This window comes from Scyliorhinus torazame, chromosome X (assembly GCF_047496885.1).
Source record: "Scyliorhinus torazame isolate Kashiwa2021f chromosome X, sScyTor2.1, whole genome shotgun sequence".
NCBI lineage: Eukaryota > Metazoa > Chordata > Chondrichthyes > Carcharhiniformes > Scyliorhinidae > Scyliorhinus > Scyliorhinus torazame.
The window spans coordinates 25,102,080-25,116,452 of NC_092738.1; the positions used below are offsets into that span (position 1 = coordinate 25,102,080).

Here is a 14,373-nt window from a genome sequence, read left to right on the forward strand (position 1 = left end):
CCAGGCCCTGTATGTCGTCCTCATTCTCGGCAGCCTTTGCCTTCACGACCCGAAGCTCCCGCTCCTGGGTCTTTTGCTCCTCCTTTAGCCCTTCGATCGCCTGTAATATCGGGGCCAACAGCTCCTTCTTCGATTCTTTTTTGAGTTCTTCCACGCAGCGTTTCAAAAAGTTGTGTTGTTCAGGGCCCCATATTAAACTGCCACCTTCCGACGCCATCTTGGTTTTTGCTTGCCTTCCTTGCCGCTGCTCTAAAGGATCCACCGCAATCCGGCCACCTTCCTCTCCTTTTTTCATCCGTATCCAGGGGGGATTCCCTTCTGGTTCACCGCACAGTACTTTTAGCCGTTAAAATTGCCGTTGGGGCTCTTATTAAGAGCCCAAAAGTCCGTTCCACCGGGAGCTGCCGAAACGTGCGACTCAGCTGGTCATCGCCGCACCCGGAAGTCCTCGGCATCCTTTTTATAATATGACAACCAGAACTGCACGCAGTAATCTGTAAACTGTCTAACTGTTTGAAAATTCTATCCAAGTGTTATTTTTGACTTTCATAGCAAGATAATTAAGAAACCTATGTAAAATCTGTTATGCCTGATAGCTGCTGTTCACTTAGTCTTTTACTGCTTCATGAATTTGGCAATTATAACCTAATTTACTGTCTAGTATGGTGTATTCTGCACTCTTCCAAAATCGAGAAGCATCACGTATGGAGGTATGTGATAAAACCAGCAAGGCAAAAATTATCATGTCCAGCCCCTGTGCATGCTCCTAATTTTGTAAGTTTCTGGACAAGTGAAAATACTGCATGGAACATATTGCAGTGACGGCCCACACACAGGAGCCATCCAAGATGCTGAACCCAAAAATAAACCAAAACGGGTAAATCCATGGAAAGGGCCTTTGCTGTAAAAGTATTTCAATACTACATCTTGCGGGTATTTGCTGCTTTATATCTCAAAAAACTTAAATAAGGTTGCTTCTTAATATTCAAGAATTTAGTTAATTAATTTTCTATCATTCTTTAGCAGAACAATCTGAGCAATCCACCAACTCCACCTTCCTCGTTACCTCCCACCCCTCCTCCCTCTGTCCAGCAGAAACTGGTGAACGGATTGGCCACTTCTGAGGAGCTGACGGAAGGGCAGAATGAACTCGAAGGGCAAAAGGGTATGAGAATTTGGTAGAGTTGAATTATTTGGCACAATATATGTGACATGATCTAACAGGAGTTCTTGGGTTTAAGCCAAAGCCTTCCCTGAATGAGTCTCATAGTTGTGCATCCTGACTGCAGAAAATTATTGGGGGGGGGACCACATACTTGTTCCATGATTATGCTTGGCAAAGTACTGCAGTGGTTTGCTGTTGACTTCTGCAGTATACTTTCCTGCTCTTAACAGGCATGTTGGAAGGTTTTACAGGCTGATAGTCAACCTGTTTGGTCACATTATGGACATGCCTTCCGTGTCCACCAAGTCCTGAAGTAGGACTCGAGACCAGAGCTTCTGGCCCAGAGGTAGGGACACTGCCACTCACAAGACCTGTTATCACCTGTTTATAAAACAAATCTTGAAAATTAGAATTCTAAATCCCATATAACTATTTTCTCAATTACATGCCCTTTTACAAAGGTGAGGAAGTTAGGTTGCAGTTCAATAAAATTCTGGTTATCCTATGTCTGTTATTTTTTTCAATAAAAGATAAAACTTAATTTGTTTAAAATATTATCAATATAATTTTGGATAAGAACTTGAGGCGCTTCTCCATCTTACTATGCACAAGTGCAAAATTTAAAATTTGCACGATAGCAGTAAGACTTTAATGAAGAAAAGGTAGTTTGAATGTTCCGCCACAAGATATCACGGGTGCACATTCTCGAGCATTTGCATCGCGATGCATAGCACACAATAAGCCCGAATGAAGTGCAACTTTCACACCGTACTAGCTAAAATCTGAAACAACAGTTGATGTTTCCTGCGACTATCTAAGAAGTTTGTCAAATTGCATCTTATTTGCTTTCTTATTGATGCCACAGCAGTGACCAGCTCACAAAGCCAGATAACAAAGCAAATAAGACAGTTACTGCTGTGCACACCTGTGAGGCAATGCTACTGAAAGCCTGACCGTTAGCAGCTCTGAAACCCTCATGCCATTTCTGTAGGAATCACAAACAACAGTCCATTTGTTGTGAACAGCAGTATTGTCCTTGCGACCAGTAACCGCTGCCGAGCACCCTGCTTCCAAGTTCTCAACGACCCTTAAGCAAAGCCCTAGCTGCTGAATTACTTATTGGAAGAGTCTTGACTCCCAAAAAGCCTGTAGATGTACAAACAACAGGGAGCCGATTCTTCTGACTGCCTTTTTTCATTACCAGCCAGTAAATTGCCGTCTTTCCCCAATATTTTGGACTGAAATTCTAGTTCAAAAAGGTTGATCTTAAAGTAGGAATGTAATATATATGTACTATTATTGTTTTTTTTTAAAAGTTGCCATGTAAGTGAAATCTCTCTGAACACGATTGTGCTTGATCACCGTTGATTTTCAGTGGCATCCACCATATTGTCATGTTGGATTTAAGTTACATGTAGCTGGTATGGTATATGGATCACTGATTTAGTTTGAAAACAATTGAATGTCATATAATCGTTTCTATATAGCACATTGTGGTGTAATGCGGTGTTTGTTCGACTTCATCACAGATCTGCTAACAACGGAATTGAAGAACATGGACATGTTGGCTTCCTTGCCTACTCCACCGCACAACCAAAATGAGGAGCTAAGGTTTTTATTCACAACTCCTCATTTCTTCTTCCCATTTTCTTGAAAACTCTTTGCCTATTTATGGTCTTCTGCTCCATGAATGTAAAGCTTTACTGTCCAGTGTACTAAAATTACTCTACATTTTATTGTATTTAAATAGCAGAAGACATAACTAATTATCTGCGATTCTGGCAATTTGTGCAAAAACATTACACTGGCAATTTGCAAAAACATTGCGCTTTCTCCCCTCTAATAGGTCCGCAACTTAATTTTTACTTAGTAAATAAGATTTTGCTAAAAACATGGAGACCAACAATAAGGGGGCAGTTATGTCAGGAAGTGCTGTTTTCCTATACTTTCAGTTCCCATTATTTTACCTGAGCAGAGGTTGCATGTTTAAAAATGGAAACGACCGTTAGAAGTTTTTTTTAAAAATCTCAATTAATAGAAGTTGTTGGCTTTTTAAACTTGAAACTTAACTGTAAGACAACAAGTGTAGTGTTTTAATGAATGTGAAGCTTAATGGGCGGCACAGTAACATAGTGGTTAGCACTGTTGCTTCACAGCGCCAGGGTCCCGGGTTCGATTCCCGGCTTGGATCGCTGTCATAACATAGAACATAATCTGTGTGGAGTCTACACATTCTCCCCGTGTCTGTGTAGGTTTCCTCCGGGTGCTCCGGTTTCCTCCCACAAGTCCCAAAAGACGTGCTTGTTAGGTGGATTGGACATTCTGAATTCTCCCTCCGTGTATCCGAACAGGCGCCAGAATGTGGTGACTAGGGGCTTTTCACTGTAACTTCATTGCAGTGTTAATGTAAGCCTATTTGTGACAATAATAAAGATTATCATTATTAAGATGGTGGAGTAGTTCTGCACTATTAATCCAGAGGCCCAGGCTAATATTCTGGGGGCATGGGTTCAAATCCCACCACAACAACTAGCGGAATTTTAATTAATTTAATATTAATAAAATCTAGAATGTAAAGCTAGTCTCGGTAATGATGACCGAGTGTTGTAAAAATCCACCAGTTTCACTGATGCCTATTAGGGAAGGAAATCTGGAGAGACTTCCGGGTGCGGCGATGACCAGCTAAGTCGCACGTTTCGGCAGCTCCCGGTGGAAAGGACTTTTGGGCTCTTGATAGGAGCCCCAACGGCAATTTTAACGGCTACAAACACTGTGCGGTAAACCAGAAGGGAATCCCCCCTGGACACGGATGGAAAAAGGAGAGGAAAGTGGCCGGATTGCGGTGGATCCTCTAGAGCAGCGGCAAGGAAGGCAAGCACAAAGCAAGATGGCGTCGGAAGGAGGCAGTTTAATATGGGGCCCTGACCAACAAGAGTTCCTGCGGCGTTGCGTGGAAGAACTTAAAAAGGAGATGAAGAAGGAGCTGTTGGCCCCGATATTACAGGCGATTGAAGGGCTAAAGGAGGAGCAAAAGACCCAGGAGCAGGAGCTTCGGGTCGTGAAGGCAAAGGCTGCTGAGAATGAGGACGACATACAGGGCCTGGTGGTGAAGCCAGAGATGCACGAGGCACAACACAAAAGGTGTGCGGAAAGACTGGAGGTGCTGGAGAATAATGCGAGGAGGAAGAATTTAAGGATTCTGGGTCTTCCCGAAGGGGCGGACGTCGGGGCATATGTGAGCACGATGCTGCACTCGTTAATGGGATCGGAGGCCCCGACGGGCCCGTTGGAGGTGGAGGAAGCCTATCTAGTCATGGCGCGAAGACCGAGGGCTGGAGAAATTCCTCGAGCCATAGTGGTGAGATTTCTCCGATATAAGGACAGAGAGATGGTCCTCAGATGGGCAAAGAAAACTCGGAGCAGTAGGTGGGAGAACGCGGTGATCCGCGTATATCAAGATTGGAGTACGGAGGTGGCGAGAAGGAGGGCAAGCTTTAATCGGGCCAAGGCGGTGCTGCACAAGAGGAAGGTTAAATTTGGAATGCTGCAGCCGGCAAGACTGTGGGTCACACATCAAGGGAAACACCACTATGAAACGGCAGAAGAGGCGTGGACATTTATTGTCGAGGAGAAACTGGAATAAGCGGGCTAGAAAAAGAACGTTTGGGACAAAGTGGTGGGGCAAATACGTAGGGTGAAGAGGGGGGGGGGGAAAAGGGGGAAGAGATGATTTCCCAAGTTGTTAATCCTGCGACCCTGTAACTTTTCTCTCTTCCCCATGTCGTGGGGGAGGGAGGATGAGGAGCTGGGGGCGCCGGCCATTGGGGGCGGGGCCAAATGGGAAGCGCGGGCTTTGTTCCCGCGCGATGGTAATCATGGCGGGAACAGGGAAGCAGGAAGGAGGGGGCCTCTCACAGTGGGAGCCGAGGTCACTGGGGGAAGCCGAGGTCGGCCAGAGTTTGCTGACTTCTGGGAGCACCATGGGGGGTGCAATTACGCTAGTGAGGGATCTAGTGGGGGGGGGGGTTAACTGGGTTGCTGCTGCTGGGGAGAAGGGGGAGCTGGTATGGGGTGGGGCGGGAGGGCGCCGTTGGGGGGAGATACGGCTACGTGGGAACCGGGTGAGGAGCTGGATTGAAAAAGGAGATGGCTAGTCAACAAGGGGGGGGGGGGGGGGGTAAAGAGCCCCCCAACCCGGCTGATCACGTGGAATGTGAGAGGGCTGAACGGGCCGATAAAGAGGGCACGGGTACTCGCACACCTAAAGAAACTTGAGGCAGATGTGGTTATGCTGCAGGAGACGCATCTGAAACTGATAGACCAGGTCAGACTACGCAAAGGATGGGTGGGGCAGGTGTTTCATTCGGGTCTAGACGCAAAAAAACAGGGGGGTGGCTATACTAGTGGGGAAGCGGGTAATGTTTGAGGCAAAGACCATAGTGGCGGATAGTGGGGGCAGATATGTGATGGTGAGTGGCAAATTGCAAGGGGAGGCGGTGGTCTTCGTGAACGTATATGCCCCGAACTGGGATGATGCCAACTTTATGAGGTGTATGTTAGGACGTATCCCGGACCTAGAGGTGGGGAAGTTGGTAATGGGTGGAGATTTTAATACGGTGCTGGACCCAGGGCTGGACAGATCGAGGTCCAGGACCGGAAGGAGGCCGGCTGCAGCTAGGGTGCTTAAGGACTTTATGGAGCAGATGGGAGGAGTAGACCCCTGGAGATTTAGTAGACCTAGGAGTAAGGAGTTTTCGTTTTTCTCCTATGTCCACAAAGTCTATTCACGGACAGACTTTTTTGTTTTGGGAAGGGCACTGATCCCAAAGGTGACGGGGACGGAGTACACGGCTATAGCTATTTCGGATCACGCTCCACATTGAGTGGACCTGGAGATAGGGGAGGAAAAAGAACAGCGTCCACCCTGGAGAATGGACATGGGATTATTGGCAGATGAGGGTGTGTGTTTAAGGGTGAGGGGGTGTATTGAAAGGTACTTGGAACTCAATGATAATGGGGAGGTCCAGGTGGGAGTGGTCTGGGAGGCGCAGAAGGCAGTGGTTAGAGGGGAGCTGATATCTATTAGGGCACATAAAGGAAAGCAGGAGGGTAGGGAAAGGGAGCGGTTGTTGAAATAACTTTTGAGGGTGGACAGACAATATGCGGAGGCACCGGAGGAGGGACTGTACAGGGAAAGGCAAAGGCTACATGTAGAATTTGACTTGTTGACTACGGGTAATGCAGAGGCACAATGGAGGAAGGCACAGGGTGTACAGTACGAATATAGGGAGAAGGCGAGCAGGTTGCTGGCCCACCAACTGAGGAAAAGGGGAGCAGCGAGGGAGATAGGGGGGGTGAGAGATGAGGAGGGAGAGATGGAGCGGGGAGCGGAGAGAGTGAATGGAGTGTTCAAGGCATTTTATGAAAGATTATATGAAGCTCAGTCCCCGGATGGGAAGGAGAGAATGATGTGCTTTCTGGATCGGCTGGAATTCCCTCAGGTGGAGGAGCAGAGGAGGGTGGGACTGGGGGGCACAGATTGAGACAGAGGAAGTAGTGAAAGGGATTGGGAGCATGCAGGCGGCGAAGGCCCCGGGACCAGACGGATTCCCAGTTGAATTCTATAGGAAATATATGGACTTGCTGGCCCCGCTACTGATGAGAACCTTTAATGAGGCGAGGGAAAGGGGGCAGCTGCCCCTGACTATGTCAGAGGCAACGATATCGCTCCTCCTAAAGAAGGAAAAAGACCCGCTGCAATGCGGGTCCTATAGGCCTATTTCCCTCCTGAATGTGGACGCTAAGATTCTGGCCAAGGTAATGGCAACGAGGATAGAGGATTGTGTCCCGGGGGTGGTTCATGAGGACCAAACTGGGTTTGTGAAGGGGAGACAGCTGAATACAAATATACGGAGGCTGCTAGGGGTAATGATGATGCCCCCACCAGAGGGGGAAGCGGAGATAGTGGTGGCGATGGATGCCGAGAAAGCATTTGATTGAGTGGAGTGGGACTATTTGTGGGAGGTGCTGAGGAGATTTGGCTTTGGAGATGGGTATATCAGATGGGTACAGTTGCTGTATAGGGCCCCGATGGCGAGCGTGGTCACGAATGGACGGGGGTCTGATTATTTTCGGCTCCATAGAGGGACGAGGCAGGGATGTCCTCTGTCCCCGTTATTGTTTGCACTGGCGATTGAGCCCCTGGCCGTAGCATTGAGGGGTTCCAGGAAGTGGAGGGGAGTACTCGGGAGGAGAAGAACACCGGGTTTCTCTGTGTGTGGATGATTTGTTGCTATATGTGGCGGACCCGGCGGAGGGGATGCCAGAGATAATGCGGATACTTGGGGAGTTTGGGGATTTTTCACGGTATAAATTGAACATGGGGAAAAGTGAGTTGTTTGTGGTGCATCCAGGGGAGCAGAGCAGAGAAATAGAGGATTTACCGTTGAGGAAGGTAACAAGGGACTTTCGGTACTTGGGGATCCAGATAGCCAAGAATTGGGGTACATTACATAGGCTTAATTTAACGCGGTTGGTGGAACAGATGGAGGAGGACTTTAAGAGATGGGACATGGTGTCCCTGTCACTGGCAGGTAGGGTGCAGGCGGTTAAAATGGTGGTCCTCCCGAGATTCCTTTTTGTGTTTCAGTGCCTCCCGGTGGTGGTCACGAAGGCTTTTTTCAAAAGAATCGAGAAGAGTATTATGAGTTGTGTGGGCCGGGAAGACCCCGAGAGTGAGATGGGGATTTTTGCAGAGTAGTAGGGACAGGGGGGGGGCTGGCACTACCGAGCCTAAGTGAGTACTACTGGGCCGCCAATATTTCAATGGTGTGTAAGTGGATGGGAGAAGAGGAGGGAGCGGCGTGGAAGAGATTGGCGAGGGCGTCCTGCTGGGGGACTAGCCTACAAGCTATGGTGACGGCACCGTTGCCATTCTCACTGAAGAAATACACCACAAGCCCGGTGGTGGTGGCTACATTGAAAATTTGGGGGCAGTGGAGACGGCATAGGGGAAAGACTGGAGCCTCGGTGCGGTCCCCGATAAGAAATAACCATAGGTTTGTTCCGGGGAGAATGGATGGGGGATTTGGAGCTTGGCAAAGAGCAGGGGTAGCACAATTGAGAGATCTGTTCGTAGATGGGACGTTTGCGAGTCTGGGAGCGCTGACGGAAAAATATGGGTTGCTCAAGGGAATGCATTTCGGTATATGCAACTGAGGGCTTTTGCAAGGCAACAGGTGAGGGAATTCCCGCAGCTCCCGACGCAGGAGGTGCAGGATAGAGTGATCTCAGAGACATGGGTGGGGGATGGTAAGGTGTCGGACATATATAGGGAAATGAGGGACGAGGGGGAGATCATGGTAGATGAGCTGAAAGGGAAATGGGAAGAAGAGCTGGGGGAGGAGATTGAGGAGGGGCTGTGGGCTGATGCCCTACGTAGGGTAAACTCATCGTCCTCGTGTGCCAGGCTAAGCCTGATACAATTTAAGGTGTTACACAGGGCGCATATGACTGGAGCACGGCTCAGTAAATTTTTTGGGGTAGAGGATATGTGTGCGAGATGCTCGAGAAGCCCAGCGAATCACACCCACATGTTCTGGTCATGCCCGGCACTACAGGGGTTCTGGGTGGGGGTGGCAAAGGTGCTTTCGAAGGTGGTGGGGGTCCAGGTCGAACCAAGCTGGGGGTTGGCTATATTTGGGGTTGCAGAAGAGCCGGGAGTGCAGGAGGCGAGAGAGGCTGATGTTTTGGCCTTTGCGTCCCTTGTAGCCCGGCGCAGGATATTGTTAATGTGGAAGGAAGCCAAACCCCCGGGTGTGGAGACCTTGATAAACGACATGGCAGAGTTTATAAAGTTAGAACGGATTAAGTTTGTACTGAGGGGTTCGGCTCAAGGGTTCACCAGGCGGTGGCAACTGTCCGTCGACTACCTCACAGAAAGATAGAGGGAATGGAAAAGAAGAAGACAACAGCAGCAACCCAGGGGGGGGGGGGAGGAATCGGATGGACTCTCAGGGATGTTATTGTATATGTATAGGCACTTCTTTTAGGTATCTTTGGAGAGTATTTATTTTTGACAAGGCAGTTGCCATTTAGTTTGGTTTTTGTTTCTGTTCATATATTATTTACTGATTTGTTTAAAACTGGCCGCTGTTATTTATATTGCTTTATTGTTGTTTAAAAGAAACACTACGTACTGTTATGTTTGGCCAAAAAATCTTGAATGAAATATATATTTTTTCAAATAGGGAAGGAAATCTGACATCCTTACCTGGTCTGGCCTACGCATGACTACAGATCCACAGCAATGTGCTTGACTTTGAATTGCCCTCCGAAAGGACCTAGCAAGCCTGGTTCGAGGGCAATTAGAGTTGGCGACAAATGCTGGCAGCTACTTCCACATCTCATGAAATTATTTTTTAAAGAGATAGTGTGATTGAAGCATAAGTTCAGAGGCAAGGTCTCAACTGCAATATATGTCCCTGCTTGCAGCTCAGGATGTTGCAGTATTTTTAAATCCTCCTAAAGAAGTTGAGTTTTATTTTTTTTCCTCAACAGTAGAGCAGAGATGGAAGAGGATCGACACACTCCAGACAGCATTGTGCCAGCATCCTCACCAGAAAGTGTGTTCGGACAGGAAACTTCCAGGTTTCCCTTGCTGACTGAAATTAAGGAAGAGTCAGTGGACCGTGCCCTCTCTCCTGTGATTCCCATCATTCCAGGAGCTTGTATCCCAGGTAGGTGTGAGAAATTAATAATCCGCATTTAAAGCAGGCTGACTCAGCCGGAGCCAGGTTGGATACATCTGGAATAAATCTATGATTATCACAAATCGGCGTCCACAGCGACGTACCTTCAATCTTAAAATATTGCCTGCACTGATTCCAAACTCCTGAGCGATGCAACCACCACCACCGGACCCGTGGAGTATTTAGCTGGAGAGAACGGAAGAAGCACCAGCACCCGTGTCCTCACACAGTTCCCCAACACAAAACATCCTCCATCCACCGCCACACTGACCCTTCCTCCACGACCCACTTCCAAACCTTCTCCACTTTCACCGCCCAGTAATAATTCAACAACTTCGGCAAAGCCAACCCTTCCCTCCATTTGTCCCTGTCCAGAAACACCCTCCTGAACCGAGGTACCTTACCCAGCCATAAAAAATCCAAAATCAACCTATTTTAACCTCTCAAAAAAAGGCTTTGACACCAATGTCGGGAGATTCTGGAAGACAAACAAACTTCAGTCGAACAGTGATCTTCAATGTCCCTGCCAACAAAAGTAGAAGAAGTCCTCCTTCACCCCCTCTGCCAAATTAGCTCAATTCAATTTTGTTTCTGAGTCCAGCTATGTGCCACCCTTATTCCCAGGTATTGAAAACTCGACTTTACCAGCCGAAATGGCAAACCCCTGCCCTGCATCCAAGCATTAATCCTCTCACTAATTAACACCGCAGACCCCCTCGCCTTCATATCTAACCCTGAATGAAACACTTGCCCCACCCAATCTTTCGTCAACCTCGTATGGCTTTTCATTCTCTGGTGCGTCTCCTGCAGCAAATGAGCGAAAACACAGGACACCCCCCCCCCCCCCCCCGGATCAGCTATATCCAGGTTTCAATGGACTTCCCCGGGACCCTGTCTCGCTCACTACTTGGGTCTCCTCAAGATGGCTGCAGCCACCCCCTCTCTAACCACCTCTTCCAAAACCTTCAACGTCAGCCCCCCCCCCCAACTATCCCAACCCAAGCTCAAAACAAAGAAAGCAGAGAGACCAGCCCCCTCCCCGTAACCCACCGCAGCTCCTCTTCTCTTCCCCCCCCCCCCCGACATTTCTTCCGTTAACCAGCATACCTGCTAGGCCCTAGTATTTAGTGGTTTGATGAGTGAGTTGGCAAAGATGGGCACGGATTTGTGAGATGACAACACATCTGTTCTCGTCTACAGTATCAATCTCCTGTCTGTTGACTACAACAGGAAATTGCTAGTTTCTCAACTTTACTTCGCTACTATCTCGCTCCTGGTGAGATGGTTGAAGGAGTAAGGAGAAGGGACCAAGGTGAAATTTGATGATAATGGTCACAAGAACTCGAGAGGTAGGAGCAGGAGTGGACTGCATGGCCCATATCCCTTGATTCCCTGAGAGGCAAAAAATCTTGTCTATCTCAGTCTTAAATATATTCAACGATGTAACATCCACAACCCTCTGGGGCAGAGAGTGCCAAAGATTCACAGCCCTTTGAGTGAAGTAACTTCTCCTCAGTCCTAACTGATCAGCCCCTTATACTCATCATAGGACACCCCCACATCCCAGGGACCAATCAGTGAACATTTTCTGTACTGCCTCCAAAGCAAGTGTATCTTTTCAATTTGGAGACCAAAACTGCATACGGTCCTCCAGTTGTAAACTATGTGCAACTCTATTAAGACTTCTTTATTCCTGTACTCCTAAACCCCTTGCGATAAAGGCCAACATAACATTTGCCTTCCCAATTGGTCACACCACCATCACAACTGTTTGGGTGGAAAGGATAGTGATAAAAAAAAGCCACGCAGAAAGCTTCAGTGAAGAGTAGAGATGTTGATCTGCAGAAGGCCAAAGGAGGTGAGGAATAGTATTAGTGATTGGCAATGGACAGTGTATCAGCAGAGGGATGAATGGAGTTGGTCGCATTGAGAAGCTAATGAAAGTGACAAAGCAAAGAACAGGCAACTATATGGAGCCCCATGGAACAGGATAAGAGCAGAACGCTAACTGGCATAGTGATAAATTCCTGGTAGAGTAGTAGAAAGCTGAAGATGTAGGAGCGCACCAGGCGCTAGAAGCGTGGTGGTCCAGCAGAGAACAGGGGGGTGTATGACTATATGCCAAATACAATCTACTTATTTTCGGCCTGTGGTCTTCATAAAGATACTTCACAGTGGCTTCTGAATCCATGTTTTGACATTGATTTTCAGTTTATAGTGGGAGGACTCTGGTGCAAAATCAATTTCCGCAGCATTGTTTCTTCTCGAAGCGTTTACTTGGATTTCTGTATATGCATAGGAGTTTACAGCATTTCTGTATATGCATAGGAGTTGAAAATCTAATCCTACCTGTTTAATGGCCAGCTCACTTCTTTGGATCTAAATTTGGTACGATAAGTTATTTCTCCCCTATGCCCTTCAGTTGGGAATTAGTGCATGAACTGCTGTTCTTATAGCCCTAGTTACTACCTGAAGAATTGTTGAGTAACTATAGCTGAATTAATAACTGGGCTGTATTCTAACTTTCTACTGAAGATAATTGGAATTTAAATTCTACTGTGGTGATGATATAATCAAGACCGCCTGGGTTACCTTTTGTGGGTTTTTCTTTGAATTCAGGCTTCCTTCCTGTAAGGAGTTACCAAGGTAGACCCTCCCATTTGGAAGATACAATAATTAATATTGTACTTTATTTTTGTTCCTCATATGGGATAAGAACTTCGGTGTTTACCCAGGGGAAATCCCTCTGCGCTGTCAGAAAGGGCATATAGGTCACATCTAAACATTACATTGCCAGAAACATGTCTTTAAATTTGGTCTTACTGTTGCAATCTGTGGAGGATACTTCTGTTCAAATAATTAAATAAAATCCCGCAAATGAGGTAATCTTTTATCATTAAAAAAGGCCGAAAAAAAGTACTTGTAGTGTTTGACATTTGTTGGTTGATAAGTACACCCTGAAGTTCATTTGAATGACTAATTTTCTTTTTCTAATACTTCCTTCCTCCTTAGTATTTCCTGATACAAAGCCATTTGTAAATACAGAGCCATTTGTGGAAAATGCTGAGAAGGGTGCTTCTTTCTCTGGCCCATGGAGGGGCGGTAAAGGAAACCAGGTTTCAGTCACACTAGATGTCTCCGGAGCAGCTGCCAAGGTAGATATATAACTTTAAAAGTATTTTCTTTTTGTTTTGAGTTTGGGTCTTGGAAGTGAGTGTCCATTTTAACTGTTTTAAACGGATGCTGGAAATTTAAAGTAAAAACAAAGTGCTGGAAACATTTGCATCTGTTGAGAAAGATGAGGAGTTAACAATTTGAGTCAAATACAAAGTCATATTTGACTCGAAGCATTGGCCAGGATCATCCATTCCCACCAATGTGAGCGGAGAATTCAATGGCTCACCAGCCCCACCATGGGGAAGACCACAGTGGGGTTGCTGGAAAATTCCAGCCATTAACTCTGTTTCTGTCTCCACAGAGATGCTGTCAGACCTACTGAGTTCTTCAGCACTGTTTTTCTTCCATCCTAAATCTACTTGATTCAAAATTGTTGAGCGTAAATAAAGAAATGTTCCCCTATTTCTCAGTGTTCTGGTACCAAATATGATCGAAATTTTGTACATATTTGGCATTTAAAAATATATCTTTGGGATGTTAAAGATGAGATGGGTCAGCAGGAGAAAGTTTTTGTCGGCCTGTTTTCAATGACTTCTACATTTCTACTGTACTTGCAGGATATAAACAGAATGATGACAACCTTTGCTCAGTTGCTTCAGATGAAGATCCCGGGTTCTTATGAGGTGACATCTGTTCCAGACAGTCCACGTTCTTTTATACCCGATGGGAAAAAAAGCACATTGGACGTTCCTGATCAAGGTTTGTGTAATGTACCTTTCCAGAAGAAAGTCATTAAGACCTGCCACTGGGAATCGATTTGCAAGAGGTTGGTTGATGTGCTCTTTTCAGAAAGGTGTTCCTTGCTCACTAACAAATAGAACTTTTGACTGCAACACTCAGCCTTTCAGGGTGAGATAGAAACTGAAAATGCTGGAAGTACTCAGCGGTGAGGCAGCATCTGTGGAGAGAGACACAGTTGACGTTTCAGGTCGATGATCTTTTGTCAGCATTTTCTTTTTTTTTGGATTTCGAGCATCCCCAGTATTTTGCTTTTGCTTCAGAATGAAATATTGCCCCTGGGCACCAAGAGATCTAATCTGTCCATAAGTGAAAAATAATTGTCCAAGGGCATCTTCAGTGTTATAAGAATTTATTTTCAAATAAGCTGATTTTTAAACTGATTTGAAAATAATGAGAAACAGCTATTTGATTCACTAAGTTTGCTCCTTCCACGGGCAGCATATACATCCTTCCAATTGTGTTTGACCCCACTTAATTAATCCCGCCAAAGGAATGCTGCAGAATATCTCCCCAAACTTCCTCCATCCCCAAAAATAATTA

At 46.5% G+C, this 14,373-nt stretch overlaps 1 protein-coding gene across 21 annotated transcripts in view; it reads left to right on the plus strand.

Moving 5' to 3' along the window:
• kmt2d (lysine (K)-specific methyltransferase 2D) overlaps positions 1-14,373 on the plus strand; it is a 306,604-nt gene that overhangs the window by 257,236 nt on the left and 34,995 nt on the right. For 14 of the 21 annotated variants that reach the window (XM_072493795.1, XM_072493792.1, XM_072493808.1 and 11 more), the window contains 5 exons: positions 1,024-1,165; positions 2,695-2,776; positions 9,725-9,903; positions 12,928-13,070; positions 13,650-13,791. In XM_072493795.1, the coding sequence (XP_072349896.1) occupies positions 1,024-1,165; positions 2,695-2,776; positions 9,725-9,903; positions 12,928-13,070; positions 13,650-13,791 (688 nt within the window). The remainder of the gene's footprint in view (positions 1-1,023; positions 1,166-2,694; positions 2,777-9,724; positions 9,904-12,927; positions 13,071-13,649; positions 13,792-14,373) is intronic. The other 7 variants (XM_072493802.1, XM_072493812.1, XM_072493811.1 and 4 more) reach the window with 3 other exon arrangements.